Source organism: Anoplopoma fimbria, chromosome 24, assembly GCF_027596085.1.
Source record: "Anoplopoma fimbria isolate UVic2021 breed Golden Eagle Sablefish chromosome 24, Afim_UVic_2022, whole genome shotgun sequence".
NCBI classification, from domain to species: Eukaryota; Metazoa; Chordata; class Actinopteri; order Perciformes; family Anoplopomatidae; genus Anoplopoma; species Anoplopoma fimbria.
In genome coordinates this window covers 1,314,488-1,341,953 of record NC_072472.1, presented here as the reverse complement: position 1 = coordinate 1,341,953, position 27,466 = coordinate 1,314,488, and the positions used below count along the sequence as shown (strand labels likewise).

At 42.9% G+C, this 27,466-nt stretch overlaps 1 protein-coding gene and 1 non-coding gene across 2 annotated transcripts in view; both read right to left on the bottom strand.

Moving 5' to 3' along the window:
- Window positions 1–9,896: 9,896 nt before the first annotated feature.
- Window positions 9,897–9,969, bottom strand: trnav-cac (transfer RNA valine (anticodon CAC)). The gene has a single exon. It is a non-coding gene; the product is annotated as a tRNA-Val (tRNA).
- A 3,250-nt stretch (window positions 9,970–13,219) lies between these two features.
- Window positions 13,220–27,466, bottom strand: part of pcf11 (PCF11 cleavage and polyadenylation factor subunit) — a 15,277-nt gene continuing 1,030 nt past the window's right edge. The window contains 23 exon segments of the mRNA XM_054625842.1: window positions 13,220–13,758; window positions 13,848–13,883; window positions 14,784–14,876; window positions 15,263–15,418; window positions 15,509–15,692; window positions 16,832–16,964; window positions 17,054–17,179; window positions 17,261–17,327; window positions 18,036–18,559; window positions 18,562–18,897; window positions 18,900–18,959; window positions 18,962–19,109; window positions 19,112–19,266; window positions 19,269–19,307; window positions 19,704–19,832; window positions 20,047–20,452; window positions 20,741–20,835; window positions 20,838–20,914; window positions 21,503–22,509; window position 22,732; window positions 22,917–23,161; window positions 24,090–24,272; window positions 24,652–24,777. Coding sequence (XP_054481817.1) covers window positions 13,477–13,758; window positions 13,848–13,883; window positions 14,784–14,876; window positions 15,263–15,418; window positions 15,509–15,692; window positions 16,832–16,964; window positions 17,054–17,179; window positions 17,261–17,327; window positions 18,036–18,559; window positions 18,562–18,897; window positions 18,900–18,959; window positions 18,962–19,109; window positions 19,112–19,266; window positions 19,269–19,307; window positions 19,704–19,832; window positions 20,047–20,452; window positions 20,741–20,835; window positions 20,838–20,914; window positions 21,503–22,509; window position 22,732; window positions 22,917–23,161; window positions 24,090–24,272; window positions 24,652–24,777 — 4,608 coding nt within the window. The 3' untranslated portion in view covers window positions 13,220–13,476.

Below are 27,466 nucleotides of genomic sequence, written 5' to 3'. Positions count from 1 at the left end.
CTCAGCTCCCGTGGGATGATCAGGGCTTTTTGTTTTTCAAACCACTTCGACATCGATATTACACTTACCTGGTTTCCGGCCTGTGGGTTTCCGGCCTGTGGGGTTCCATCGTCCGCTGTCATGGTGGTGATGATGTAATTTATGTCTGACAGCGTCAAGGGGCAGCTTTCAGCTTTGGAGTGATGCTGAAATTTGGTCTTTAGTTGAACCAGCATGCGATTCAGCCAGGTTTTGACAAAGTGCTTTCCAAAAAAGCTCTTCAGTTTGCTTTCTTGGTCTTTCTCGGCCGGCTCGCTCTCCTGTTTGCCCTCCACTTCCTCAGATTCCTGCAGCTCTTGAAGGATGTCCTCATCAACTGTTATTTCCAGGTAGCTTTCAGACTGCAGCCTCTCGTACTCAGAGTCTGACATTTCCTCCAAGAGAGAGTCAGCGATGCTACTCATCTCCCTCTGAATTATTTCTTGGGGTGATTGAATTCTCTCCGTCACGCTGTCTGATGGGACAGAAAACCCAGAGAAGGTCCAAACCTTCTCTGGGTTTTCTGGTCTCACAGGTGAAACCAGTGTTTCAAAGAACTCATCAATGTCTGAGTCTTCTGTTATTGGAGACTCATCAACTGGCACCTCCGGGTCGTCAATCACCAGGTCACCAGAGCTTTTCATCTTGCCCATGAATATCTTTGTCACTTCCAGGGCGTAACGAACCATTGTGTTGAGTCTTCCAGGGGGAGTGATGTGGTGTGAATTTACTCTGGCCGCGACCTCTGCGTTGATCAGGTCTTGCAAGTGGTCCATGCTTTTGCACTGGACTTGGCCTGTGATCTCCAGAACAACCTGAAAACAGAGTGGGACTGTGTCGCCCAGTCTGGCCATGACGTCTTCTTCAGACACCGACATGGTTTTGCTCCTTAATACTGTCTTGTGGGCTTTGGACAACGTTGTTATCATCTCCAAAACCAGTTCTGCCATCAAAACGTTGGTGGTTTCATCTGGGTTGCCAGATTTTAACCGTCCCCACTGTTCTGCCGAAAGTGTCTTAAAAAAGGTTTCGATCAGCGGGTGAATTTCAAAACCGACCTCCATCTCCTGCATCTTCCGTGATTCTTTTGATTTATTCATGGTGCTTGTTGCCATTTTATTATGGCCGATTACCTTCGGTGCTCTGTGCTCTGAGAGCTGACTGTCCTCGTCGCCTGTTGGTTTAAAACTGACGAGCAGTAGAAATGTTGTCTGGATATAGGCTTCAACAGATGTCCTACTTCAAAGACTCAAAGCTATGACATCACACATCAAAGCCACTGGACCGCAGCTGAAGCCAAACAAAAACAACTCCTGCAGCTCGGCAACCGTTGCTAGGCAACGGCGGCGCAAATCCCAACCGATTGGCTACAGCTGATACATACTATCTGAGCGATTATCGTTCAATTGTCATATCATTTTTCTGTGTATTGAACAATATTCACTTCTATGTTGAAATGGAGGATCCCATGAAACACTTGCACTTCTGTGAACGTTAAAACACTTGAGCACTTGAGCCATTGAGATGAACTGTAAATACAGGGCTGCTAATTATTCCTCAAGCTGGCATTATAGAATGTATTATGCACATTTGTACATAAAATGAACCATCAAATGTCATAAAATGCATAAAGTGACAGGCCTAGCAACAGTAACCAAGGGGGGAGGGGCTTAGCGAAGGATCCGTTGAACCAAGATTTGAACAGTTTTGCAATTCTGTGTATATATTTTGTGCAATAACATGTAACAATGTGCAGTTTTTTGAGAGTTGCATTTAATGGTGAAAGTTTTACTACAAAGTAATACATAAAATATAAAATCAAGAGCTCTTAGCTCTTACATCTGGTATGACTTCTTTATATTTAATCTCACTGTCATAGAACACAGAGGGGAAATTTAACAAATTTGTCATGTAGCGTGATTACTATATTTAAAAGGTATATTCTGCCATGAAAACAAACAAAAATGATGTTCTCATATGACTCATGTAATCCGCATCCTGAAGGTCTCGGCCCTCTGATGGCTTCACTCGAGCCATGGCGGTAAGGACGGTTTACTATACGATAAAGTTTATTGATAAAGAAAGTTACAGCTTGACCTTATCATCCTTTTATTGATCACATTATACTTTTTCCTCTAAGAAGTTGAAACCTAGTTGTGTGTGTGTGTGTGTGTGTGTGTGTGTGTGTGTGTGTGTGTGTGTGTGTGTGTGTGTGTGTGTGTGTGTGTGTGTGTGTGTGTGTGTGTGTGTCGTTTCCCAGGCTGCCTCCACCACCGCGGGCTACGATGTATGGTTCATGTCCAGCTTTCGTCCAAACTCACCTCTTTGGACAATTTTCCCAGCTGGCTGCTGAGACACGAGTGTTTGTGGACAAAGGGGTGTTGAAGTGAGTTGAGGATTTAGATTTTTCACGAAATCGAACCCAATTCTTTATCTTATTAATTGTTTGTATTTTTATTTTTTGCGGTGAGGTGCGTTTGGGTTCATGCCAATTGTGTAAAAGGGGAATGTGGCAGTGTAAGTAACAAATATGCAACTTTAACAATACGAAATTTCATTATGTAACCTAAAATTGAAGGCAATGCAAAAGTGCCTTAAACTTGCAGTCCTTCCAATGGCCATCAGGCGGCGACTCTTCTTGTTGTATAGAACAGTGGTTCTCAACCTTTTTTCAGTGATGTACCCCCTGTGAAATATTTTTTCAGCCAGGTACCCCCTAACCAGCGCAAAGCATATTTGGTTGAAAAAAAGATGTAATACAAAAAAATATGAACTTACACTTGTATTTTATTGAATATTTATTAAATAACTATTTTTAAAGGATTTTTGAATGGATGCTAATTTTAAATATATTTTAAAAAAATCTCACATACCCCCTGGAGTGCCTTCAAGTACCCCCAGGGGTACATGTACCCCCCTTTGAGAACCACTGGTATAGAATGTGAATGTGTAAATGACTCTACTTCTCACTTTATTTATTAGCTCAGTAAACATTGTAAACATGTTTATGATCTCAATCTCTAGTTTCAAGTCTCTTTCAATACAGCAAGATTTTCATTTCGTAAAATATGGTCCATTTAGAGTAAAATAGACCAAAAAGCACATGAAAGCCACTTGAGCTGAAGCTCGGCAACCGTTGCTAGGCGATTGCGAGCGATAGGCTCCAGCTGATATATACTATCTGAGCGATTATCATCGTTTCAAAATGAATTACATCGAAATAAGTTAGTTTCCTCTCAGCCGTGGTTACTGTAACTAAGCAGCTCTGTTTACTGTTTTGATATCATTCGCTTTGGCTCAATTCTCGAATAACAACGTTTGATGGTTAATTTTATGTATTTTTTTTAATGTACAAATGTGCATAATACATTCTATAATGCCAGCTTGAGGAATAATTAGCAGCCCTGTATTTACAGTTCATCTCAATGGCTCAAGTGCTCAAGTGTTTTAACGTTCACAGAAGTGCAAGTGTTTCATGGGATCCTCCATTTCAACATAGAAGTGAATATTGTTCAATACACAGAAAAATGATATGACAATTGAACGATAATCGCTCAGATAGTATGTATCAGCCTAGCAACGGTTGCCGATGAAGTGCAGCCCGGCAACCGTTGCCTAGCAACTTTTTGTTTGGCTTCAGCTGTGGTCCAGTGGCTTTGATGTGTGATGTCATAGCTTTGAGTCTTTGAAGTAGGACATCTGTTGAAGCCTATATCCAGCCAACATTTCTACTGCTCGTCAGTTTTAAACCAACAGGCGACGAGGACAGTCAGCTCTCAGAGCACAGAGCACCGAAGGTAATCAGCCATAATAAAATGGCAACAAGCACCATGAATGAATCAAAAGAATCACAGAAGGAGCAGGTGATGGAGGTCGGTTTTGAAATCCACCCGCTGATCGACACCTTTTTTAAGAAACTTTCGGCAGAACAGTGGGGACGGTTAAAATCTGGCAAACCAGATGCAACCACCAAAGTTTTGATGGCAGAACTGGTTTTGGACATGATAACAATGTTGTCCAAAGACCAAGAGACAGAATTAAGGAGACAAAACATAACGGTGTCTGAAGAAGACGTCAAGGCCAGACTGGGCGACACGGTCAAATTATGTTTTATGGTTGTTCTGGGCATCACAGGCCAAGTCCAGTGCAAAAGCATGGACCACTTGCTAGACCTGATCAATGGAGAGGTCGCGGCCAGAGTAAATTCACACCACATCACTCCCCCTGGAAGACTCAACACAATGGTTCGTCACGCCCTGAAAATGATAAAGAAATTCATGGGCAAGATGAAGAAGATTTTCAGACCTCGACCACAACGGCAGAGAAAAAGCCAAGACCTGGTGAAGACCGACCTGGAGGCGCCAGTTGATAAGTCTCCAAAACCAGAAAACTCAGACAGTGATGAGCGCTTTCAAACACTGGTTTCACCTGTGAGACCAGAAAACCCAGAGAAGGTCCCATCAGACAGCGTGACGGAGAGAATTCAATCACCCCAAGAAATAATTCAGAGGGAGATGAGTAGCATCGCTGACTCTCTCTTGGAGGAAATGTCAGACTCTGAGTACGAGAGGCTGCAGTCTGAAAGCTCCCTGGAAATAACAGTTGATGAGGACATCCTTCAAGAGCTGCAGGAATCTGAGGAAGTGGAGGGCAAACAGGAGAGCGAGCCGGCCGAGAAAGACAAAGAAAGCAAACTGAAGAGCTTTTTGGAAAGCACTTTGTCAAAACCTGGCTGAATCGCATGCTGGTTCAACTAAAGACCAAATTTCAGCATCTCTCCAAAGTTGAAAGCGGCCCCTTGACGCTGTCAGACATTAATCATATCATCACCACCATGACAGCGGACGATGGAACCCCACAGGCCGGAAACCAGGTAAGTGCAATGCCGATGTTGAAGTGGATTGAAAGACAAAAAGCCCTGATTATCACACGGGAGCTGAGTAACTTCATCTTCAGACGTATGACGGAAAGGAAGGCGCCCGTGTCTAGAGGGAGTGAGTCAGACGGGACCCTCAGCGTTCCTCAGTCTCAAGCTGACATGTACGCTGAGATTTGGGACAAAGTGTGGAACTTCCTGGGTCTGTTGGAGTGGTGGAAAGACACTCAGGTGGACCGTCTCGCTAAAAGGATGAGACGCGCCTTAAGGGACAAGAAGTCACCAGCACTGACACCATCACCGACACCGTCACCGGCACAGACACCATCACTGACACCATCAACGACACCAGTACTGACACCGGCACGGACGCCAGCACAGACACCATCACCGACACCGGCACGGACACCGGCACGGACACCATCACCAACACCGACACCGGCACGGACACCATCACCGACACCGGCACGGACACCATCACCGACACCGGCACGGACACCATCACCGACACCATCACGGACACCGACACCATCACGGACACCGACACCGGCACAGACACCATCACGGACACCATCACGGACACCATCACCTGACGTCGTCCACCAGAAGAGCGCTTCTCCGCCGAATCGTGCTTCTCCGCTGCAGAATAACACATTGCAGGACGCAAAGCAGAAGATGTTCCTGGAGATCTTCATGGAGAAGCTGGTTTCACGGGCGTTCAGGAAATCCAAGGTGAGCTCAACCACCAGGGAACCCGAGGCCATCATACTGCGCCTGCTTGAGAGGACGTGGGCTGAGTTCGAGGGAGTCCACTTTGACGTCACGCAGAAAACTTTCAGGAACCTCGACAAGACCATCTTCAGGGACCTCTGCAAGAAGAGGGGCGGTGCAGAAATGGTGCTTCTTTCTCTGAAATTAGGGGAAGCGGCACTTGAGAGCTGCATCATCTCCTCTGTCAAAGACCATGTGATGGCGTCAACGAAGAGCAGCAGCATCTCCAAGTTCTTCTCGTCCGTCGGCCGAGCCATCGCCAACGTGTGCATGTGCAGGCGGAGAGAGAGATGGTAAGCGTTGTGTAGGTGAAGGTAGCGCTTAGGGTTTACTCCGGGTTCTCCGGTTTCTCCCACATTCATTGACCTTTGAAGACAAAAACAACTCTTTAATGTGGTTTTCATCTTGAGGGAAAAAAAGATTGGTAATGTTTCTTTTTTTCCTTCAAAATGAATTCAACACAGAGTTCCAGTCCTGCTCCACATCCAGGTACTCGAGCTCTCATCGCCACCTCAGTGGTTGACACACAGCTAGAAGGCGAGGGTTCGATTCCCGGACCTGAGCCATCTCCCAGTGTTCGACTACTGGGGTGGCGTGAGTGGGTTTTCTCCGGGTTCTCCGGTTCCCCCACACACAGTTCAACATCTAAGAACTAGTTAAATAAAAAATAAAAAATTGAAATAAATTCTCACTTTCTCATTTTCTGTATTTTTCTGTAATTATTCAACTTGGTCTAAAGTTGTGATGATTCAGTGAACTTCACATTTGTAAAAAGTACAATAAAAATTACCAAAAGAGTAAAATACAAATCAGTGTATTCTTTTACAACAGTAAAAGTGTATTTCATTAAAACGCAATAAAGTCAATTAATTCCTACAAAATAACCAAATTAACTTCCTAGAAGAACAACAACATTAAATCAAAAATGATGACCAATTTCAGACTTTAACAACCAGTTTCAACATATTAAAACACACATTCACAGATTCATATTATCGCTGTACAGTGCACATATTCTCCATACTGTGAACTTTTGCATATCCCCTGATAATTATTTTTGCAACGCGACATTATCTTAATAAATATGTGCTAATTGCCATAATTCAAAATTTTGGTTTCATTTTGTTGACATATTAGAGTCAAAGGTTTTTACGGAGGGAATTTTGGATATCACTCCAAAAATCATGGAAATTATTGGACTGTCAATGGGATGACAGTATCACAAAACCACTACAATCAATGGATGTAAGTGGTGTCCAACATGTGCTCAAAGAAAAAGATTGAAAAGTGTTCATTTCAGGTACAGTGGCGTGTACATTTTCTTCAAATAAGTTACTGTACTGAACCAAAAATGTGGGTACTTTCAATCATCCACTCCTTCTGAGGAGAAATGTAAAACTAGACGTCCAAAGGTCAACATTCAAATAACACAGAAAAGATTAATGTAACTATTTGAAGAATAATGTAACTCTAGAAAAGAAAAGGTAAACAAAGAGAATTTTGGCGACACTTGAACAAGTTAATATCCCCGAGGTTCCCCGTGAGCTGGAGGAGGAGACGGGGATGCCGTGCTGGGGCAGAACGTCGCGCCAGGAGCAGACGTTTCAAACCCGTCCTCCCCTCCATCATCATGGATGTGTAGCGTCATGGTGTTCACGGAGACATGGCTCACGGAGCTGACTTTAATACACCAACGCTGCTCTGGACGGGTTCCGCATCATCCGGGCAGACAGGACGACGGAGAGCGGTAGGAGGAAGGGAGGAGGTCTGGCAGTGTTTGTGAATGATAGATGGTGTAACTCTGGACACATCACTGTTAAGGAGCAGACCTGTACAGAGGACATTGAGCTGTTGGCCGTTAGCATGAGGCCGGACTATCTACCGACTATTTATCACGTTATCACGATAGCTGCGTATGTTCCCCCTCTGCTACCTGGGTGTTCACCTGAACAATAAACTGGACTGGACTAATCATTCAAATGCACTCTATAAAAAGGGTCAGAGCAGACTGTATCTGCTGAGGAGACTGAGGTCCTTTGGCGTGCAGGGAGCACTCCTGAAGACCTTTTTCAACTCTGTGGTGGCATCAGCCATCTTTTATGCAGTGGTCTGCTGGAGCAGCAGCATCTCAGCAAAGCCGACAAGAAGAGACTGAACAAGCTTGTCAGGAAGGCCAGCAGTGTGCTGGGGTGTCCCTTGGATACGGTGGAGGTGGTGGGAGACAGGAGGGTGATGGCCAAGCTATCATCCCTGATGAACAACACCTCCCACCCCATGCAGGACGCCCTGGCAGCTCTGTGCAGCTCCTTCAGCCACCGGCTGCTTCACCCAGCAGACCACATGACAATAATAACATGACAATAATACACTAATACACTGTGCAATACATTACATTACATTACATTATATTACATTATTACATTACATTATATTATATTACATTACATTACATTACATTACAGTCATTTAGCAGACGCTTTTATCCAATAAGTGTATTCAACATAGGTATTCAAGAGAACTACGAGTCACCAGAAGTCATCAGTGCATCTCCTTTCTTAAACAAGCATCTTAAAGCATAAACCAGAGCAAAAGTATAATGCAGAGGCAAATTACTACGAAAACAATAATTGCAATAAACGAATACAATAGTGCAACACAATGCAATACAATAGTTATAATAATTTCTGTCTGTATATATAGTTTTTACTGTGGATCTCTACTGTTCTTTCTGTTTTTTATTGCTCATTTGCTTATTTATAATACTAATTTTGATCTTGTGTTTTTTATTTGTTTTATTTACTATGTCTCTTGTTTGTTTCCTCTCTGCTGCTGTAATCCTGTACATGTCCCCGCTGCGGGACTAATAAAGGATTATCTTATCCAGAGGTGGAAAGAGTACTAAAATATTTTACTCAAGTACAAGTACTGTTACTCTGTTGAAATTGTACTCAAGTTTTCGAGTAAATTTAGGTCAAAAAATCTACTCAAGTAAAAGTAAAAAGTAAATAATTTAAAATGTACTTTGAGTAAAAGTAAAAAGTTACTTTTTTACAATCAGTGTTTTCTGCCTCTACTGTGATGTGCAAAAGCCCACCTGGGAAATTCCCATTGTCATTGTGACACATAGCACAGTGCTCACTGGGTGTTCACACAACAAAATTGTTTTCCGTCTTGTCATCGTTGCTATTAAATTAAAAATGTCTCTTTTTACTTAATTACTTACTTTACTTTTTCACTCTTTTTAATGTCATCTTTTTTTCGCCGTTTCTATGACGTCTTTCTAAGCCGCTGTTGGTAGAGTCAAGGTCAGCCATCTCTTCTTCGTTCGTTAGTGACCTACCGTGTATACTGTGGCGGTAGTACGCATTCGGAAACGTGTTCCGATGGCACACTGAGCATTCGGAAACGTTTTCCGTACTACACAATGCACACTGAGCATTCGGAAACGTGTTCCGTACTACACAATGCACACTGAGCATTCGGAAACGTGTTCCGTACTACACAATGCACACTGAGCATTCGGAAACGTTTCCCGTACTACACAATGCACACTGAGCATTCGGAAACGTGTTCCGTACTACACAATGCACACTGACATTCGGAAACACTACACAATGCACACTGAGCATTCGGACGCGCTATATTTGTGGCGTACTACAGAATGGCCAAGGTGGTCATTCATCCCTGAAGAACACCCCCCCATGCAGGACACCCTCAGCTCTTCAGCTCCTTCACACCACATGACCACAATTAATAACATGACAATACACTAATATAAGTACGAGTATTCGGATTCAGCCCTGGATTGGGCTTTGCGAGGTTTGTTTACAAGGCGTTGCTACCAGGTTACCGGTCTTGCGTGTTCCAACGGTTTATTATGTTTCTAATAAAGATTTTTTTTACTCAGTAACGCTTGTGCTGTACAATAAGTGTAACCAATGAAGTACAATACTCCAAAAAAATGTACTTAAGTAAAAGTAAAATTACACTTTTAAAAAGTAGTTAAAATTTACTTATTATAAGTACAATTTTGATCTTGTGCTACTTATTTGTATAACGCGATAATGTAATTATTACTTTCCACCTCTGATCTTATGTTATCTTATCTTATGTTATCTTATCTTATCTTATCTTTCTCTTATCTCTTTAACTATGAACAAAATGAAAAAAACCACAACTTCTCCTGGTGTCAGTGATACATTTTCTATGTCCTTCTGTTGAAAAGAAAACATGTTTCCGCCCGGTCTCGAACCGGGGACCTTTCGCGTGTGAGGCGAACGTGATAACCACTACACTACGGAAACTGTGTGTGTTGCGTTCAGGAACACACCAGACTGCAGTAGAGTCAGTTAATGATGACGTCAGGTTCCATCAGCTGTCAGAGGAGACAAACATGAACAAACCGGTCGGTTGGTCCACGTGTAAAGGTCAACAATAACAACAATATACAACAATATACAACAATATACAACAATAACAACAATATACAACAATATACAACAATATACAACAATATACAACAATAACAACAATATACAACAATAACAACAATATACAACAATATACAACAATATACAACAATATACAACAATAACAACAATAACAACAATATACAACAATAACAACAATATACAACAATATACAACAATATACAACAATATACAACAATATACAACAATATACAACAATATACAACAATAACAACAATATACAACAATAACAACAATATACAACAATATACAACAATAACAACAATATACAACACAATAACAACAATATACAACAATAACAACAATATACAACAATAACAACAATAACAACAATATACAACAATAACAACAATAACAACAATATACAACAAATAACAACAATATACAACAATAACAACAATATACAACACAATAACAACAATATACAACAATATACAACAATAACAACAATATACAACAATATACAACAATATACAACAATATACAACAATAACAACAATATACAACAATAACAACAATATACAACAATATACAAGACAATAACAACAATATACAACAATATACAACAATATACAAGACAATAACAACAATATACAACAATAACAACAATATACAACAATATACAAGACAATAACAACAATATACAACAATATACAACAATAACAACAATAACAACAATAACAACAATATACAACACAATAACAACAATATACAACACAATAACAACAATAACAACAATATACAACAATAACAACAATATACAACAATATACAACACATAACAACAATATACAACAATATACAACAATATACAACACAATAACAACAATAACAACAATAACAACAATATACAACACAATAACAACACAATAACAACAATATACAACAATATACAACAATAACAACAATATACAACAATATACAACAATATACAACACAATAACAACAATAACAACAATATACAACAATATACAACAATATACAACAATATACAACAATAACAACAATATACAACAATAACAACAATAACAACAATATACAACACAATAACAACAATAACAACAATAAACAACAATATACAACAATATACAACACAATAACAACAATATACAACACAATAACAACAATAACAACAATATACAACAATATACAACACAATAACAACAATAACAACAATATACAACAATATACAACACAATAATAACAATATACAACAATATACAACACAATAACAACAATATACAACACAATAACAACAATATACAACACAATAACAACAATATACAACACAATAACAACAATATACAACACAATAACAACAATATACTGATAAAAATACACAAAAGGAATGAAAACATTACTATGTACAGCAGGCCACAGCTCTGGAGAAGACGCTGTTCCTCAGTCTGTTTGTGTGAGTTTTTATTGTTCTGTACCTTCTCTCCGATGGGTTGGGTCCTTGCTTGGTTCCTGCGATCCTCTGAGCTGTTCTAACTACCCGGGCCAGGTCTCTCCGGTTCTCTGCTGTGCAGCTGGTGTACCACAGGGTGGCGCAGTGGCAGAGGATTGACTCTCTGGTGCTCCTGTAGAAGTTGACCAGGAGCTGAGAGGGGAGTTTGGCTTTTTGGAGTTTCCTCAAGAAGAAGAGCCTCTGTTGGGCTTTCTCCACCAGGTGGGAGGTGTTAAGGGCCCATGTCAGATCCTTTGTGATGTGGATTCACTTACACCCTCCACCTCCTCACCGTTTATGTGGAGAGGTGGAGGTGTGGTCTTCCTGGTTCTCCTGAAATCCACGATGATCTCTTTGGTTTTTGTAGTGTTAAGGAGCAGGTGATTGTCAGTACACCACTCCACCAGATGTTGCACCTCCTCTCTGTAGAGCGCCTCCTCGTTGTCTGATATCAGTCCTACTATAGTGGAGTCATCAGCGAACTTCACTACAGTGTTAGAGTGGATGGGTGTGCAGTCATGGGTGTAAAGGGTGAAAAGGGCAGGACTGAGCACACAGCCCTGCTCCTGTGTTCAGGGTGAGGGTGGAGGATGAGGGTGGAGGATGTGCGGTTGCCCATTCTGACGGTTTGTGGCCTCTTTGTGAGGAAGTCCATAATCCGTGAGCAGTGAAGTGGATAATCCAAGGTTATTGAGTTTGTTTACCAGTTTTTGGGGGACTATTGTGTTGAAAGCGGAGCTGAAATCAACAGATAACGTCAAACACTTACTTTACTTATTAATCCCAAAAGAAACTCTTGTGCCAGAGTTTCATTAAGAATTATAGCGGTAAAAAAACAAAATATAATATAAACACGTATGAAAAATAGAATAATTAAATGTATATAAATAATACTATGATACACCAGTGCAAAATAGATACAAATAACAGTAATGTGATTTAATAGAGTAAAAAAAAAAACTAAAGTAGAAAAAAACAGATTAAATAATCGTTTTATTTATAAAAATTACAAAGCGTATAAGAAGTTATACGAGCAACATGGAGCATGATATTGAAAAAGTTGTAGAAAGTTATAGTTTAATAAAAATATTGCTCATGAAATACTAATCAAACAGAAAACAGCTTGAAGTCCGTTTCCTGTTTTATACATCTGGGTTTGATCTGATGAAGATCTTCAAGACGTTACGATTTAAACTTTCTTTCCTGTATTAAAAACCAACAAACGACACGTGAAATAAAAAAACCAGAACAAGAACTTTAAATTCACTAAACCTTTATTAGTTTAAAGTTTTGAAATCTAAATGACAATAGAACTGGGAGCATCAAAGAACAATCAACGTTCACACAAACTAAGTTTCAGATTCTTTTATTGAAAACCAAAGAAAAACAAAAATAGGAAGAAGAAAAAACAAAAAGCCGACTTGGAGCCTCCGGAGAAAACGATTCCTGACGAGCAGGTGGAGTCTTCAGTCGTCCAATCGGATGATGCTTACCTTTAACGAGGCCAAACAACTCAACACCTGCAGCCATCACTTAACCGACCAATCAAACTATTCACAGACTAACAGGCGGCAGACGGGCCGCTGTTAGGATTCAATCACTGTTACACCAGAGATACCAAAAAATACTTTAATTTATAAATTAAATCATTTACATCTCTTAGCCAAAAAAAAAAGGAAACAAAGCATTTCTTTTTTTTTTTAAATAAACAGTTTCAATTCACAGAGAAAACAGGAGACCGGAAATGGTCACGCAGATTCCAAATACAAAAATGTATTTAAGTTTATGTCGCTGAGGAGGACCCGGCCTCCGCGCTAAAAAACACTCTTCCTCTGTCGCCAAGGAAACGGTGACGCCGAGAGCAGCCGTGTGTTACGCTTTGTTCTGATCACACTCGTCCGTTAAAACCTCCTCCTCCTCCGTCTTCACAGCAGCTGGCTCGCTCGCCTCAGACTCTACTTCCTGTTTCACTGAGGCGGCGACGGCGTTAGCAGCGGCGGCGGCGTTAGCAGCAGCAGCGACGGCGGCGGCTACAACAGCACAGGAAGTGCCCTCCTCCTCCTCCTCCTCCTCTTCCCTCTTTATGAAGGCGCTCAGCGGGTGATCAGCGAGCACCTTTTTGGGCGACGGCGTGACGTCGAGGTAGGACGACGTCTGAGGAGACAAACGGAGTCGGTCAAACGTCTGACGGGTCATTTATAATTATTACTCAGGTTATCATCATTTTAAAAAAAGGTACTTACATTTTTATAATCTTCAAAACAGGCGGGATGGAAGTTCTGTGGAGAGAAAATACATTTATTGAATTATTGACAGAGATCATTAAGATAGTTGAATAAAAGATTTTTTAAAATACACAATTCTTCCAGACTTTCATCTAAGTTTAGCGAGTTAACACACATTGTGCGGCATTTTAAAATGTTTCATTAATTATTGTGAAATAATAAAGAATTAATTTGACGTTTAAACCATAAACAGACAGAAAACATTTTAAAACTTTGATTCATTTCATGATAAATTATCAATTATTATTGCAGCCTAAGGAAACTTCAAAACATCTTATTTTAAACAAAACCGGAAGATTTTCAGTTTACCGCCACATAAGTAAAAGATTAAATGTATTTTTGGTTTTATCAACTTTTATTAATCCACTGATTGTTTCAGAAACAAAAATATAAAAGTGATTAAAGTTCACGTTCAGAAAGGAGAAATGAGGCGTTCAGTGCCAGTGGGAATATTGTGCGCTTTGATGAGTGCATTCAAGACGATATTTGTATTCAAAGTTTTACAAATACTTAGATAAGTATTTTTTGGGGATATTTTTTTATCAAAACTTAAAAAAGTATTCTTTGAAAATTTTACCTATATTTTTTCAACACTTTATCAACATTTTACTAATATTTATTGGACATTTTTATCAACATTTTACTAATATTGTTTCGTGGAAGAATTGGGACGATATTGAACTAGAATTAATGTGACTTTCTTTTAATTACCAATATTCTTTGTACATATTGCTAAAATATTTGGGACTTTTTTAGTAAAATGGTCACTTTAGTAATATCTTCGGACATTTAATTGGGACTAGAATTAATGGGACATTTTTACCTACATTACTAATATTTGTTATTAACATTGTTCTGCAGGTTTGCAGTCTTGGTGGTTCTGGGGTGTCGTACCTTTTCGTCGACCTTGAGTGCGTCCTTCAGGAACCAGTCCTCCTCCTCCTCCACCCAGTACGTCTCAAACGGCTCCTGACAGATTTCACACGACTGCAGGAGAAAAAAACAACAACATGTTAGCTTTATTTATTTATTGACCGCTCACATGTTCCATTTTTATTATTGGAAATCCTCTTTTTTCCTTCAGTAACGTGAAACAAAATGTGAGCTGAATAAAATAAAGAAACGTGTTATTAAAGGTTTGATTTGTCCCTGCGGGCCACCGTACAGACCACCAGCTAATCACATAACGGACAATGAACAATCCATTTACTCACGACTTCGTTATGAATTTCCATCTTACTGTACATCATACTCCACTGCGTTTATTCAACATATTACTCGTTTAAAACCCGGATAAACTGATTTAAATAAAGGCTTTGCAGCAGCTGACGTGTGCGTTTGTCCCGCGGAGGATAAACGTCCGTGTGTCTCACCTCTCCCACTTGGTCCTTGGTGGCCTTCACGCTCTGGAACTCCTTCTCCTTGGCGGCCTGCTGGCTCTTCTGGACCTCCTCCTCGCTCTCCTTCTCAAAGAAAATACTCTTTGCTCGCTCCTCCAGGTCGGCGATCTCCTCGAACTCGACCCAGTCCTGACGGGGAACACGAACACAAACACGGGGGTGAGTTTAAACGTCATGGCGGCGAGCTCTGAGTGGTTTTTAGCGGTCTGAGTTTCTCACCCGGAGGCCGTAGTACCAGCGGCGGTGCGTGATCTTCTTGCTGGCCACCTTGCCGGCGTGGTTCTGCCTGAAGTGCCAGTCCAGGTGGTCGGCGTACAGGTCGGTCTGCGCGGCGGTGAACCTCATGCTGCACAGGCAGCACTGGTTCCCCGAGTACAGCTTGGTCACCACGCTCTCGAAGCGCCTGAGGGACGAAATAACCCGACGGACAGAGAGCGTCACAACACCGACCAATCAAACGGAAGGAAACAGTCAGGGATTTAAATTCAGATTTGATAGTTCTTTGAGTAAAAAGCTATTTTACTTCCCCGATAGACAAACTAGTAACGAAGACTATTAAACAAAATTAAATAAATTGACAATAAACAGATATTTGGACCAAAGAAACCTAAATGTCTTTGTATTTTGTTATTGTCATATATAGTGGTTATTTGCATAAAAACGCATAATTCAAATGAAAATAAAATAAATGGTTGTATTTATATTAATAATTTATCCTTTGATAAAAACATTTTTGCAGCATTATTAGTTTTAATGACTTATTATAATCTGCTTAGAGCTAGTGTTAGGAAGTTAAACATCATAATTCATCTCCAATATCTATTTTATATTAATCTGAAAACATCTTATTAACTAAATGAATTCAATTTTCTCAACAAAAGCTACATTTCACAAGTTGACATCTGAACACATCATGAAAACTTTGTAATTAACCTTTGCCCAATACTCTGTTTGGCGCTTGAACGCACCACAGTGTAACTGAATGGAACCTCCGTACGTTAGCGGTTAGCTCCGTTAGCTCCGTTAGCAACAGGACTGTTACAGACAGAATCAGTGCTGTCAGTCACTGTGATTAATCTCAGATGCATGATGGGAATTAATTACAATGTAAAAAGGTCTATGTGTCTGATTAAGTTGGTTGTTCCAAATGTTGTTTAGCCAGTTGGCTGCTAACAGCTAACGTGAACTAGCTCTCCTCCTGCTGGTTGTTCATAAAGCAACAATCAGAGATCGATACCAGAGCGCATTGATGCCGATCAACCCGATTGAGTGTTTCTTCTGTAAATCGGCCCCTAAATAAAAGATCATATGTATCTAATTATTCTATTTCTGACATAAGATTGTTTGATTTCAGACCGATTTCTTTTTCCCAAAACATCGTGGAACAGGTGATCGCAAATAACGTTTCATTATCAATAAAAAAATGCCCAAAGTTTCCGACAAACAGTCGAACTGAACAATTATTCTGTTTGTAATGATATGATATCATATTTGTTGGAGCTGAACCAATAAATGTTTGACATGAAATATCAGAAGACTCACTGCTTCATGTCGTCGACGGTGAAGCTGGTGAGGTCTGGGAGGTCGTCATCCTCCTCCTCCTCCACCTCCTCTTCCTCCTCCTCCACCACCACCGCCGCCGCGGGCGCAGCTACCGGAGGCGTGGACGTAGGTTCTGGGTAAAATATTGGAAACATGTACATTTAATAACTTTATTAAAAGACGGCGGCACGTTCAGACATAAAGACAAAGCTCTGGACTGACCGGCGCTGCTGGTCGGCGCGGCGTCGGGCTGCGACGGTTTGATGATGCCGTTGGAGATGAGTTTGGTCAGCAGGTCGTTGACGTCGACCTGACCGAAGTGGTTCTCTGGAGGAGCAACCTGTGGAGCTGCAGGGACACAAACAAAGCGCTCAGACAACACTTCCATCTCTGAATTCATTGACATTAACACCAAATGTCAGAACTTACTCTGCTGACCGAAAGGCACTGGGTTCTGAGGCAGGAAGGGCTGGTTGAGGTTCCCCAACATGTTCACCTGCAAACAAACAGAACGTTATAGAACGGATCCTACAGGCTTAAAATACAACAAAGACGCCTCTGAAAACTACAGTTTGAAGAAGAGAAGAAGAAGACTACAGGACGCTGCTCTGTGAAGGCTGTAAGTTTACGGTTATTTTTAACAACATAATCCTTTTTAAGGCTCGAGTTCAAATTTGCCATGTTTTTTGCAACCAGAGAACAGGACGTGACCATATATGGACTGAGGAGGAGTGACGTAGAGACACCGTATACGTCTCTGGTGTCGACCTGTCAATCAGTGTGTAGCCCCGCCCTAAAGCATCCCCTGCTTTATGGTCTGTTTGACTCTAAATGGAGCATCATTTACTAAATGAACATCATGCTGTATTGAAGAAGACTTGAAACTAGAGATTGAGACCATAAACTCATGTTTACAATGTTTACTGAGGGAATAAATCAAGAGAGAAGTAGAGTCATTTTCTCATAGACTTCTATACAACCAGAGGAGTCGCCCCCTGGTGGACAGGAGAGAGAATGCAGCTTTAAGACAGGAAGCAGTGACTTCACTTTCCAGAACCGGAGGTTACTTCCTGGTCACATTTAGAACTTTAAGAAATCTTAATGTATAAATATTTGTTTTACTCTCAAATATGAGAACTCCTCTTTGCAGTCTCACGTGAACTCTTGATTTAAAACAATGTGTGTGTTTTAGTGATCGACTCACCGTCTGCTGCATGCCAACGGCGGGGGCGGCAGGGTTGTAGAAGGGGGCGGGGCCTGGCTGGCTGAAGGGCGGAGCCGGCTGCATGTTGAAGTTTCCGGCCGACTGAGCCGAGAACGCCATCGGCCCGGCGGGGAACTGAGAGTTCATGGGCTCCGGGAAGCGCTGGGGGTTCATGTTGAAGCTCTGCTGCGGGGCGATGGCGTTGTCGTAGATGGGCGGAGCCATCTGTCTCATGGGGGGCTGCAGGTTGTGCTGGGGGTTGAACCTCAGGGGGCCCTCGTAGAGCGGGGGACCGCCCTGATGGGGCACGTCAAACCTGGGTCCCGGCTGAACGGGGCCGTCGAAGCGCATCGGACCGTGTCCCTCAAACCTCATCGGGCCGTCGAAGCGCATGGGCCGCTGCTGCTGGAAGCCCATTGGTCCAGAGCCAGGAGCCATGTTGTTGTCGAAGCACCGTGGTGCGTCAAAACGCTGCATGGGGCCCTCGAAGTGACCCGGCCCGGGTCCCGGCCCCTCGAACCTCACGGGGGCTGCTGACCGATAGGACCATCAAACCTCCCGGGGCCCTGAGGGTGAGGCGGACCGTCGTAGCGCCCCAAACCCTCCCCGCCTCTCATTGGACCGTGAGACATGTGGGGTCCGTCGAACCTCTCTGGCATGTTGTGGTGAGGCGGACCGCCGCCGTCGAACCTGCCGGGACCCTGGTGGTGAGGCCCTTCAAACCGGGACGGGTCGTCGTAGCGACCGGGGCCGCCGCCTTCGTACCACCCCGGAGGGTGCGGTCTGGCGGGGCCCATGTGTCCCGGCCCGTCGTACCGGGGCGGCGGGTGTCCTCCGTCATGGGGAGGCGTGTGTCCCGGGAGTCGCTGTGCTGCCGGACCGAGGTCAGCGGTCCCACGCGGACGGGCGCCTTCAGGATGGATTTGGGGGAGCGTGAGGAGCGGGGGCGTCCAGGTTCAGGGGCCCGTCGTCGGAGTGCTCGCTGTTGGGGCTCTCGAAGCGAGGGATTGGGCTCATCTCCGCCGCGTCCTTCAGGGGCGAAAGGCGCTCGCGCTCGAACCTGGGGGCCGCCGGCGCCCCAGACCCACCGGGCTCGGACAGTTCCTGTGGACCACGGTGCCGGCGGCTGGGGGCCCCTCAGGCCTCCGCGGGTCGGGGATTCTGGAGTCGGCAGGCGGGCCGTAACCCCGCGGGGCGTCGTAGCCGCTCTTCTGCTCCTCGCGTTCGTCGAGCGCGGCCGCTCCGTCAGCGGCGAGTTCCACTCCCGCTCACCTGGAAACAGATAAAAACTCATGAAGACGTTTTTCTGACCGTCAGTGAACATCTCAACATGTTGTGAATGTAGGTGTTGGATATAAACTACAGAACTTCCACCATCCTAAACTCTGCTTCTCTGGAATAACGGACTACAACTACCATGATCTCCTGGTGAGTCGGCTCTGATGGAACTCCTAACTAAATGTGTAAACTGTGATCTCTTTAGAAGAGTCTCTAACCCTGCTGAAGTGTCACTGATCGAGACCCTGACACCCCGCTGCTCCAGAACCTGACCTCTGACCTCTCTGTGGATAAAGACGACAGGTGACAGATAATAAGCGGCTTCACAGATCACGTTCAGACAGATAAGACTGCTGGTGGCGGGCGTGTTGGCGGCGGCGGCGGACTCACTGGGCTCTCTGGGGTCGGCTCTCCTCCTGAAGCGAAGCCCCGGTAGAGATTTCAAGGTGGGGAACTCTTTGCCGTGGTTGTATTCCTCGATCAGCCGAGGCTCCTCCAGCTCTTTGCTCCTCCTCTCACCTGTAACATCAAGAATTAATATTCAGAACAAAGACTAAATATATTTTAGTTTGTTTCTTGTGTTGCTGCTAAATAAATATTTGTTTACATACAAGAGAAATAAAGAAATGTTGATTAATTTCTTAATACTTTTTTTAACCTCACAAAATAATCAAAAAGAGCCGATAAGTGATGTCGTTAAAATCCTAAACACCCATCCCGACCCTCGGCTCACCTTGCCGCTCCCTCGGCGCCCGGCTGCTTTTATGTGACGGCGTGTGTGCGGCACTGCGGACGGCGCCCGTCTTCACGCCCGGCCCGACCCCCTCGCCCTCCTCCGGACTCTCCTCGCCGTCCCACTCCTCCCCGGCAGCTCGGCGGTTGACCTGCGTCTTCCTCAGTTTGGACTTGTGCTCGTAGTACGACAGCTCCGCCGCGTCCATGCCCCGCGGCGCAGCGGAGGGCGGCGAGCTCAGCAGCTGAAGCTTCTTGGCGGGGAAGTCGGCGGCGGTGGCGTCGTCGTCCCAGCTGTCGGAGCGCTGCTGCTTCTCCTCCTGGTACTGGAAGAAGTGTTTGATCTGGTGGGCCATGTCCAGGAACTCATCCTGGGAAATCTCCCCGCTCTCCAGACGCTTACTGGCCTGGAGACAGAAAACAAACAGGAAGACTGTTAACGGAAGATCAAGAGGAACACTGAAGAGTGGAGTCTTCCATCGTCTTTAATGTCTAGGAATTCTGCGGGTCAGGAATGTAAAGACCTTTAGGACTCTGAATGCTTTATGTGCAGAGTTTGACACTAAAACTCAGTTTAATATTTTTAAAACAGGATTTGTGACATAGAGCTGATATGAAGCAGTTTAAGTTTGAAGATTTTCCTCCTGCATTTGATCTGGAGATCTACAGTAAATGGGCGTGAGTTGTGTTCGTACCCTCCGCAGCAGGTCCTTCTTGGAGGCGGAGTTTAGGACTTCAGGTATCTGCAGGTTTGCGTCCACGCTGAGGCGATGCTTGGGGGTCCGGGGGTGGCGGGGCGGGTCGGGGTGCCGTACGGTTTGTGTCTCGGAGGTCCCGGCTTCACGTGAGGTTCCTCCGGCAGCTTCGGGCTGAAGAGGAAACACAGACTCGGTTTTATACGAAGAGAACAGCTGTGATCTTTACTCGATCCAAGAAACCACAAAATAAACCTATCAGGGGCTTTGATTCATAGTGTGAATCCAGTATGAAGTGTAAACAAACCACTAAAGGCTGCTTTCAGTGACATTTAAGTTGTAAGACTGGTTTAAATCAAAATATAAAATAACAATATGTGATCCAAATAATTATGACTTGATTATTATGTTTTTTAACTGTTAGAATTTTGCAGAAAACTGTTTAAATGTCCTGCAGTCTAAAGAATCTGCATCAGTACAAAAACACAAAGATAATCTGTTTACTTTCATATGTCAAAGACAAGATGTGAATGAACGATTCAGAGATGATCAGAATCGTGTTTTTTCATTCTGTGTCTAAATTTGGTTAAATCTTAAATCAGGAACAATCTGATAAAAGATTTGAATCCAAGCAGATATTTGAAGACAGATTTCAGCAGCTTGTGACACATTCGTCGTGTACCAGAGAGGTTGGACATCACGGTTTTTAGGATCAGTTTGTGAACACAACACGGGAAACGTTTACTGAGTGGATGGACTCACTGTTTGTTCTCGTCCCAACCGCTCCTCCAGCGGTGAGGAGCCTCCTTGGCCTCCTTGCCTCCTCCGTCGTGGCTCCGTGGGGAGTGAGCGTCTCTGGACTCGGAGTGCCGGTCCTCCGCCGGCCTCTTTGACCTCCTGCTCTCTGATTGGTTCTTCTTGGGTGCGGGTCGGTCCCCTCGGCCGGGCTTGACGTGATCCGGTTCGTCTGCGCGGACCCTCCTGGGTTTGCCGGGTTTGTGAGACGGCGACGGGGACAAGGAGCTGCTCCTGGCTCTGCTCTTGGGCCGGTCCTTCCTCTTCGGGGAGGCGCCGGCGACGGCGGAGGGCGAGCGGGACCTGGACCGCGAGCGGGTGCGTTTCCTGGCGTGTGTGCGGGCGTTGCCTCCGGTCTTGAACTCGAGCTTCTCCGTGGACTCGGCGCGCTCGTGTTTTCCCACCGAGCCGTTCGCCAGCTTCCCCTTGTTGGACCTCGGGGGGTCGACTCCTCGAGGAGCCTCCTCGCGCTCCTTCTTGTCGGGGCATCGTTTCTTCTCCTTCAGCTCCTCGTCTTTGGCCTCGCCGGTTTTGTCCTGTGGACGTTTCTTCAGCCGCGGGTCTTTCTTGGTGCCGTCAGCTGACTTCTGGATCTCAGCCTCCACCTTGTTTTTACTCTGGACCACTTTGGCCATCGGAGACGGAGATTTGGACTTGGCCTTCTCCTCCAACGCTTCTTTCCGCGGGGTTTTGACTTTGTCCGGCCGGCTGGATTTCTCGGGCGTGAGGACCGGACTTCCTGTTGTGGCGAGGCCATCTTTCTTCCCAGCAGGCTGTTCTTTGGCCTGGGAGGAAGCTGGGGGGCCAAGGCGGTTCAGACGAGGGTCTCTGGTCGGGGGCTTGGCTTCCGTCTGAGCCGGAGGAGGGATCCACGGTCGGACCACGGGAGCAGTTGGGGCGACGGTCTTTGTCGCTGCGCTCTGCGCTGACGGAGACGAGGCCGAAGTCGATGTCGGGATCACAAACACGCCGGTCTGCAGACAAAACAAACAACTGTTGGTGCTTTGGTTTTTTGGTTCTTTATTGATACTCTTAATGGTTAGTTTTGAAACATTTTGTGAGAAAAGAGGAGAGAATGGATATTGCTTTATTATTCTTGTAAGTAAACAAATAGTCTTTCTTGGGCAGCAATAAAAAAAGTTCCAACATACATTCTAAACTAAAGTCAGCTAAAGATTATCTTCTTTTGACCTAACTCTGTATGGAATCTACTGGAGTAAATGCAGCTCCTCTTTGGATCTTTGTGTTCTCTCTTTATCAAAGCCTGATTCTGCTGAAAATACAAACAGCTTTTTGTTTTTTTAAATACTTTGACAATCAGATATTTCAAACGAACAGCAGATTTGGGATCAGATTCATCAGCAGCCCTCAGCGTTCCTACAGCTGTGCTTTGGTCTGCTCCAGCTCCAGCTCGATCTTCTTCTGCTGAAGCTCCAGAAGCTGTTTCTGTTTGGCCAGCAGCTGCTGTCGGATCAGCTGCTCCTGGGTCAGGCTGGTCTGGCTGGCAGTGGCGGCCGCGACAGGGACGGGGACCGGGACCGGCGGGGCCGCGGGTGGTGGTGGCGTTGGCGCCGGCGGTGGTGTCGGCTGAGTGGGAGAAGGCTGTGGAGAGGGAGCCTCCTCAGACTGGAGAAACAGAGGATGAAGACGGTCAGAAGGACGAAGAGGATGATTCTACTTCTCCTCTACACTCATCTCACAGCTTTAGATTCCTCCAACAGGAGATAAATATTAATGTAAAATAATGGCACAAATATAAACACCGTTGAGAATTCAATTAAGTTTTTGTTCAAATTTGACGTAGAAAGTGAAAACGTACGAGTGAATTATTGTGAGATGAATGCTTCTTTTTTAAAAGGAAGTCTGTCTGCTAGTGATTTGACATACACATCATATCATACACATTATTGATTTATTGATCAGTCCACAGAAGACGAAGGAAAACATTTTCTCTGGTTCAGTCTCTCAGATGTTTTAGCCGCTTTTCTTTTTCTTAAATGTCAGTGAACTGATCATCATGAGATTTAAGACTTTTCAGAGCAACGTTGAATGACAAAATTATTCTGGGTTATAAAATAAATAAGTTAAATTACCCACTGATCATTACTGTTGATGAACATACTTCTCACTCAAAGAGAAACCTCTCACTCACTGTTGAAAGTTACACATCTAGAAAATATAAAACTAAAAAACCTTTGAGAGCTTGAACTTTGTTCATTTTTTCACACGAAAACATTACAAATGACATCTGAACAAACAGGAAAGTAAAGCTGCTCACAAACATTACTTACACTTATATAAATTAAACAGTATGCACTGTGTTTTTAACATCTAAATGTTTATTTTATTGTGAAATCCTTGCCCTGATGGCCCAACCGGGGCAAAGACTTTTCCTCTGCTGGATTTGAGTTTCAAGAGCAGAGAACCCGGCTTAAACCAGAGACTGTGTTTGAACATAGGACTTGGAGATGGCAACGGTTTCGGAGCTTTGTGGGTGCAGGTTCGTAAAACCGGACGTCACCAACCAGACCTATTGAGATCAGCACATACACACCTGTTTTAAAAACTTGGGGTTGACGTGAATGCTGGCGTTGACGGTGGGCGGCAGCGGCTTGATGGGCCACGCCGGGTCCACGGAGTTGACCCGCACGTCCAACGCGTACAGCTTCTTCAGAGGAAACACGTCGTCCCACGTCGATCGCAACTTGAACAAACTCTTTCTAGTGCTTTCGTCCACCTACAAACAAAAGGACATGACTTGGTCCACAGCCAGCAACAAAATAAAATACTTCAGCAGCATCACAACAAAAAAGTATTTAGAAGTGTAAGCAGCTCTACGTCCATTACAGGTAAAGAGGTGAAAATTAAACTGTTTTAGCACTTTATGGAGTTAAAAAGAATGATTTATAAATGTTTCAAAAGCATGGCATGATCCCACCTCCCTCTTTATTAGCAGGGCTACGTTTATGGTGTTAAGTACACAGGAGCAGAGTGCAGGAGACCACAGATAAAAAGCAAGCAACACAACAAACAGGAGGGAAGTGAAGTGGGCAGCTAAAACTTTGAGTGCTTAAATGTTTTGAAACAATGCTAAACGGCAGCAAAGAGAACTGTACCTTTTCAAAGACACATATAAATGAAGTGATTAGGTTTTTAGCAAACACTGCAAGGTACTCTCCTCCAACATTCTTCACTATGGAATCCACTAAGTACAAAACTGGAAGCTTCTCGGCAGATGGGGCCTGGAGCAATAGAGAACTCGACAAGTTTAGAAAACAACAGGGGTTAAAAAAACAACATTTCAGAACAAACTGTCAAAATTACAAATGTGTCCCCCTCACCACCCTGTGTGAAAAACATTAGGTTAAAAATGTCGACCAGACAAAAATAAAAAGAGTCTGTGCCAAGTGAAGAAAAAGGTGATTTAGACAAAAATAAAATCTGCACAGTCCCGATTTCTCTTCAGTCAGGATTCAAAATCAAATCGAGGAAATACTCCAATAAACTCCTCTGCAGTCGCACCAAGGGTTCGACTACAACGGCGATCGATCCAAAAGATGGGAAAATATGCCGGAAAAAAAATAAAAATAAGTCATCTTCAGGATAATTCAGTTGGTTTCGTTTCTGCAAAGACATCTCAGGAAGTTAGTGATCTTTCCCCAAAGTCAGGGGAGAAAAAAAAAAAACATGTCCAAGATGCACTATGGGTTTAAAAAAAAAAAAAAAAAAAAAAAAAAAAAAAAAACAGGTCACAGAGTCCAGTCCTCAGGAGCCTTTTTACCTCCAAAGAGGGTTTTTTTCCTTAAACCACTCTTTGTACTTTACCCAGACGTCACATCGGCGAGTTTTACTCTTTAACTTTACACCTTGTGAGTTTGATTCACGCACACTCAAAAGTTTAAACCCTCAAAAGTTTTTTTTTTTCCGTTCGCTTGTTGAAAAAACAAAAAACACTGATAACCCTTTGAGGATCTGTTGGCGTTTAGTTAAAGAAGCTGCGTTTTAAACTCTGCACACTTAAGGAGTCTGCTGTTGCTAAGCGCTGCAGCGTCAGTCTGAGTAAACACTGTTTGTACAGTCGGTCTGAAACAAGCAGAGTCCGACTCGAGTCAGTAAATGGAAACCAGAGTCATACCAATAAATTACACTGGGAAATAAAAAATGACAAAAAGCACATTTCACATTTTTTATTATAACATTTTAACCATTCAATCACATTTCAGTAATTCAAGATTCACTAGTGAATTAATGCAGAGAAACTTTTTTTTTTGGTGACTGAGGCAAACTGCTGACTGAGATGAATTTCTATAAAAGAGTGAAGGGAGCCACGTGTCGTGTGTTGAACAAAAGCTAACCGGCAATATTTATTAACAATAAATTAAAGTGAAAATACATCAATGCGGTCCGGCCTCGATCAGCAGACGTAAAGAATATTATTAATGTGACGGATGCTTCAAATACTTCTAGTTGCTGAAGTTAAATCAACGCTGCAAAAGTCAAAATCCACCGTAAACTAAACAAGCTGAGTTCTTTTTTTTTCTTATTCACTTGGTTCAAAAGGTCAAACTACACTATTTATTATCAACCAGAGCCCAGCTGTTATCGCTTAATGACTCTGGAGGTAAAGCTGCACCTTGTGATAAATGAACACAGGACTTTTATTGTTCTGATTCGCTTTAGTAATCATTTTTAGTATTAGTTTCCTACGATACGGGGCATCAAACTTTTCTAGCCGTTTTACACGCGCATTAAAAATCACCCCCGCTTCCCAACGCAGTCCTACTGTCATAAAGGAGAAGACGTGGAGAGGCAACACAAGTCACCCAATAGTCACCACCGAGACTGTGGCGTCGAGCTGTCAATCAGTGTGTAGCCCCGCCCTAAAGCGTCACCTGCTTTATGGTCTGTTTGACTCTAAATGGAGCATCATTTACTAAATGAACATCATGCTGTATTGAAGAAGACTTGAAACTAGAGATTGAGACCATAAACTCATGTTTACAATGTTTACTGAGGGAATAAATCAAGAGAGAAGTAGAGTCATTTTCTCATAGACTTCTATACAACCAGAGGAGTCGCCCCCTGGTGGACAGGAGAGAGAATGCAGCTTTAACACAGGAAGCATTGGCTTCACTTTTCAGAACCAGAGGTTACAGTTCTATCAGCCTGACGTTCTTAACCAAGGTTACAGACTACAGAGTCAAGACTGAAAACCTTAAAATCTGAAACTGTTTACAAATGTTAGTGCATTTACATAGAGGTACATGGTCTGTGTTAGGATTTATCTTTTTAGAGACTCTGTGAAACAAAACAAAGGACCTGCTTGTGTGTGTTCACATAATTGGTCAGTAAAAGCTCATTCTGTAAAGGTCATTGTGCTTTTGTTGCCCCTGAACACATGTTTTAGTCTCTACTCTTGGTGTGGTAGATAAGAAAGAAATGGAGTTTATTTATTTATATATATATACATAATAAACTCCATTTCTTTCTTATGTACCTATTTGGGTGGCATCAAAGTGAGATTCGAACTAATAACTATAAATAAAAGTTTACATTTAAATATCTAGTTTACCAAAATAACAGTTTTTTATTGCCCCTGAACTCGTGTTTTATGTTTTGTTCTCTACTCTTGGTGTGTTTTATATACAATAAATATATATATATATATATATATATATATATATATATATATATATATATATATATACACACACTTTCTTTGGTTTTTTTTTTTTCCTATTTTAAAGCAGTAACGTTTTAAAAAGTTGCACCAAAGTGAGATTCGAACTAACAACAATTTAAATATCTAGTTTACCAAAATAACAGCTTTTTGTTGCCCCTGAACTGTTTTTTTGTAAATAAATAAATATAATAAATATATATATAAATATCCATTTCTTTCTTATCTACCTCTTTGGGTTTTTTTTTTTT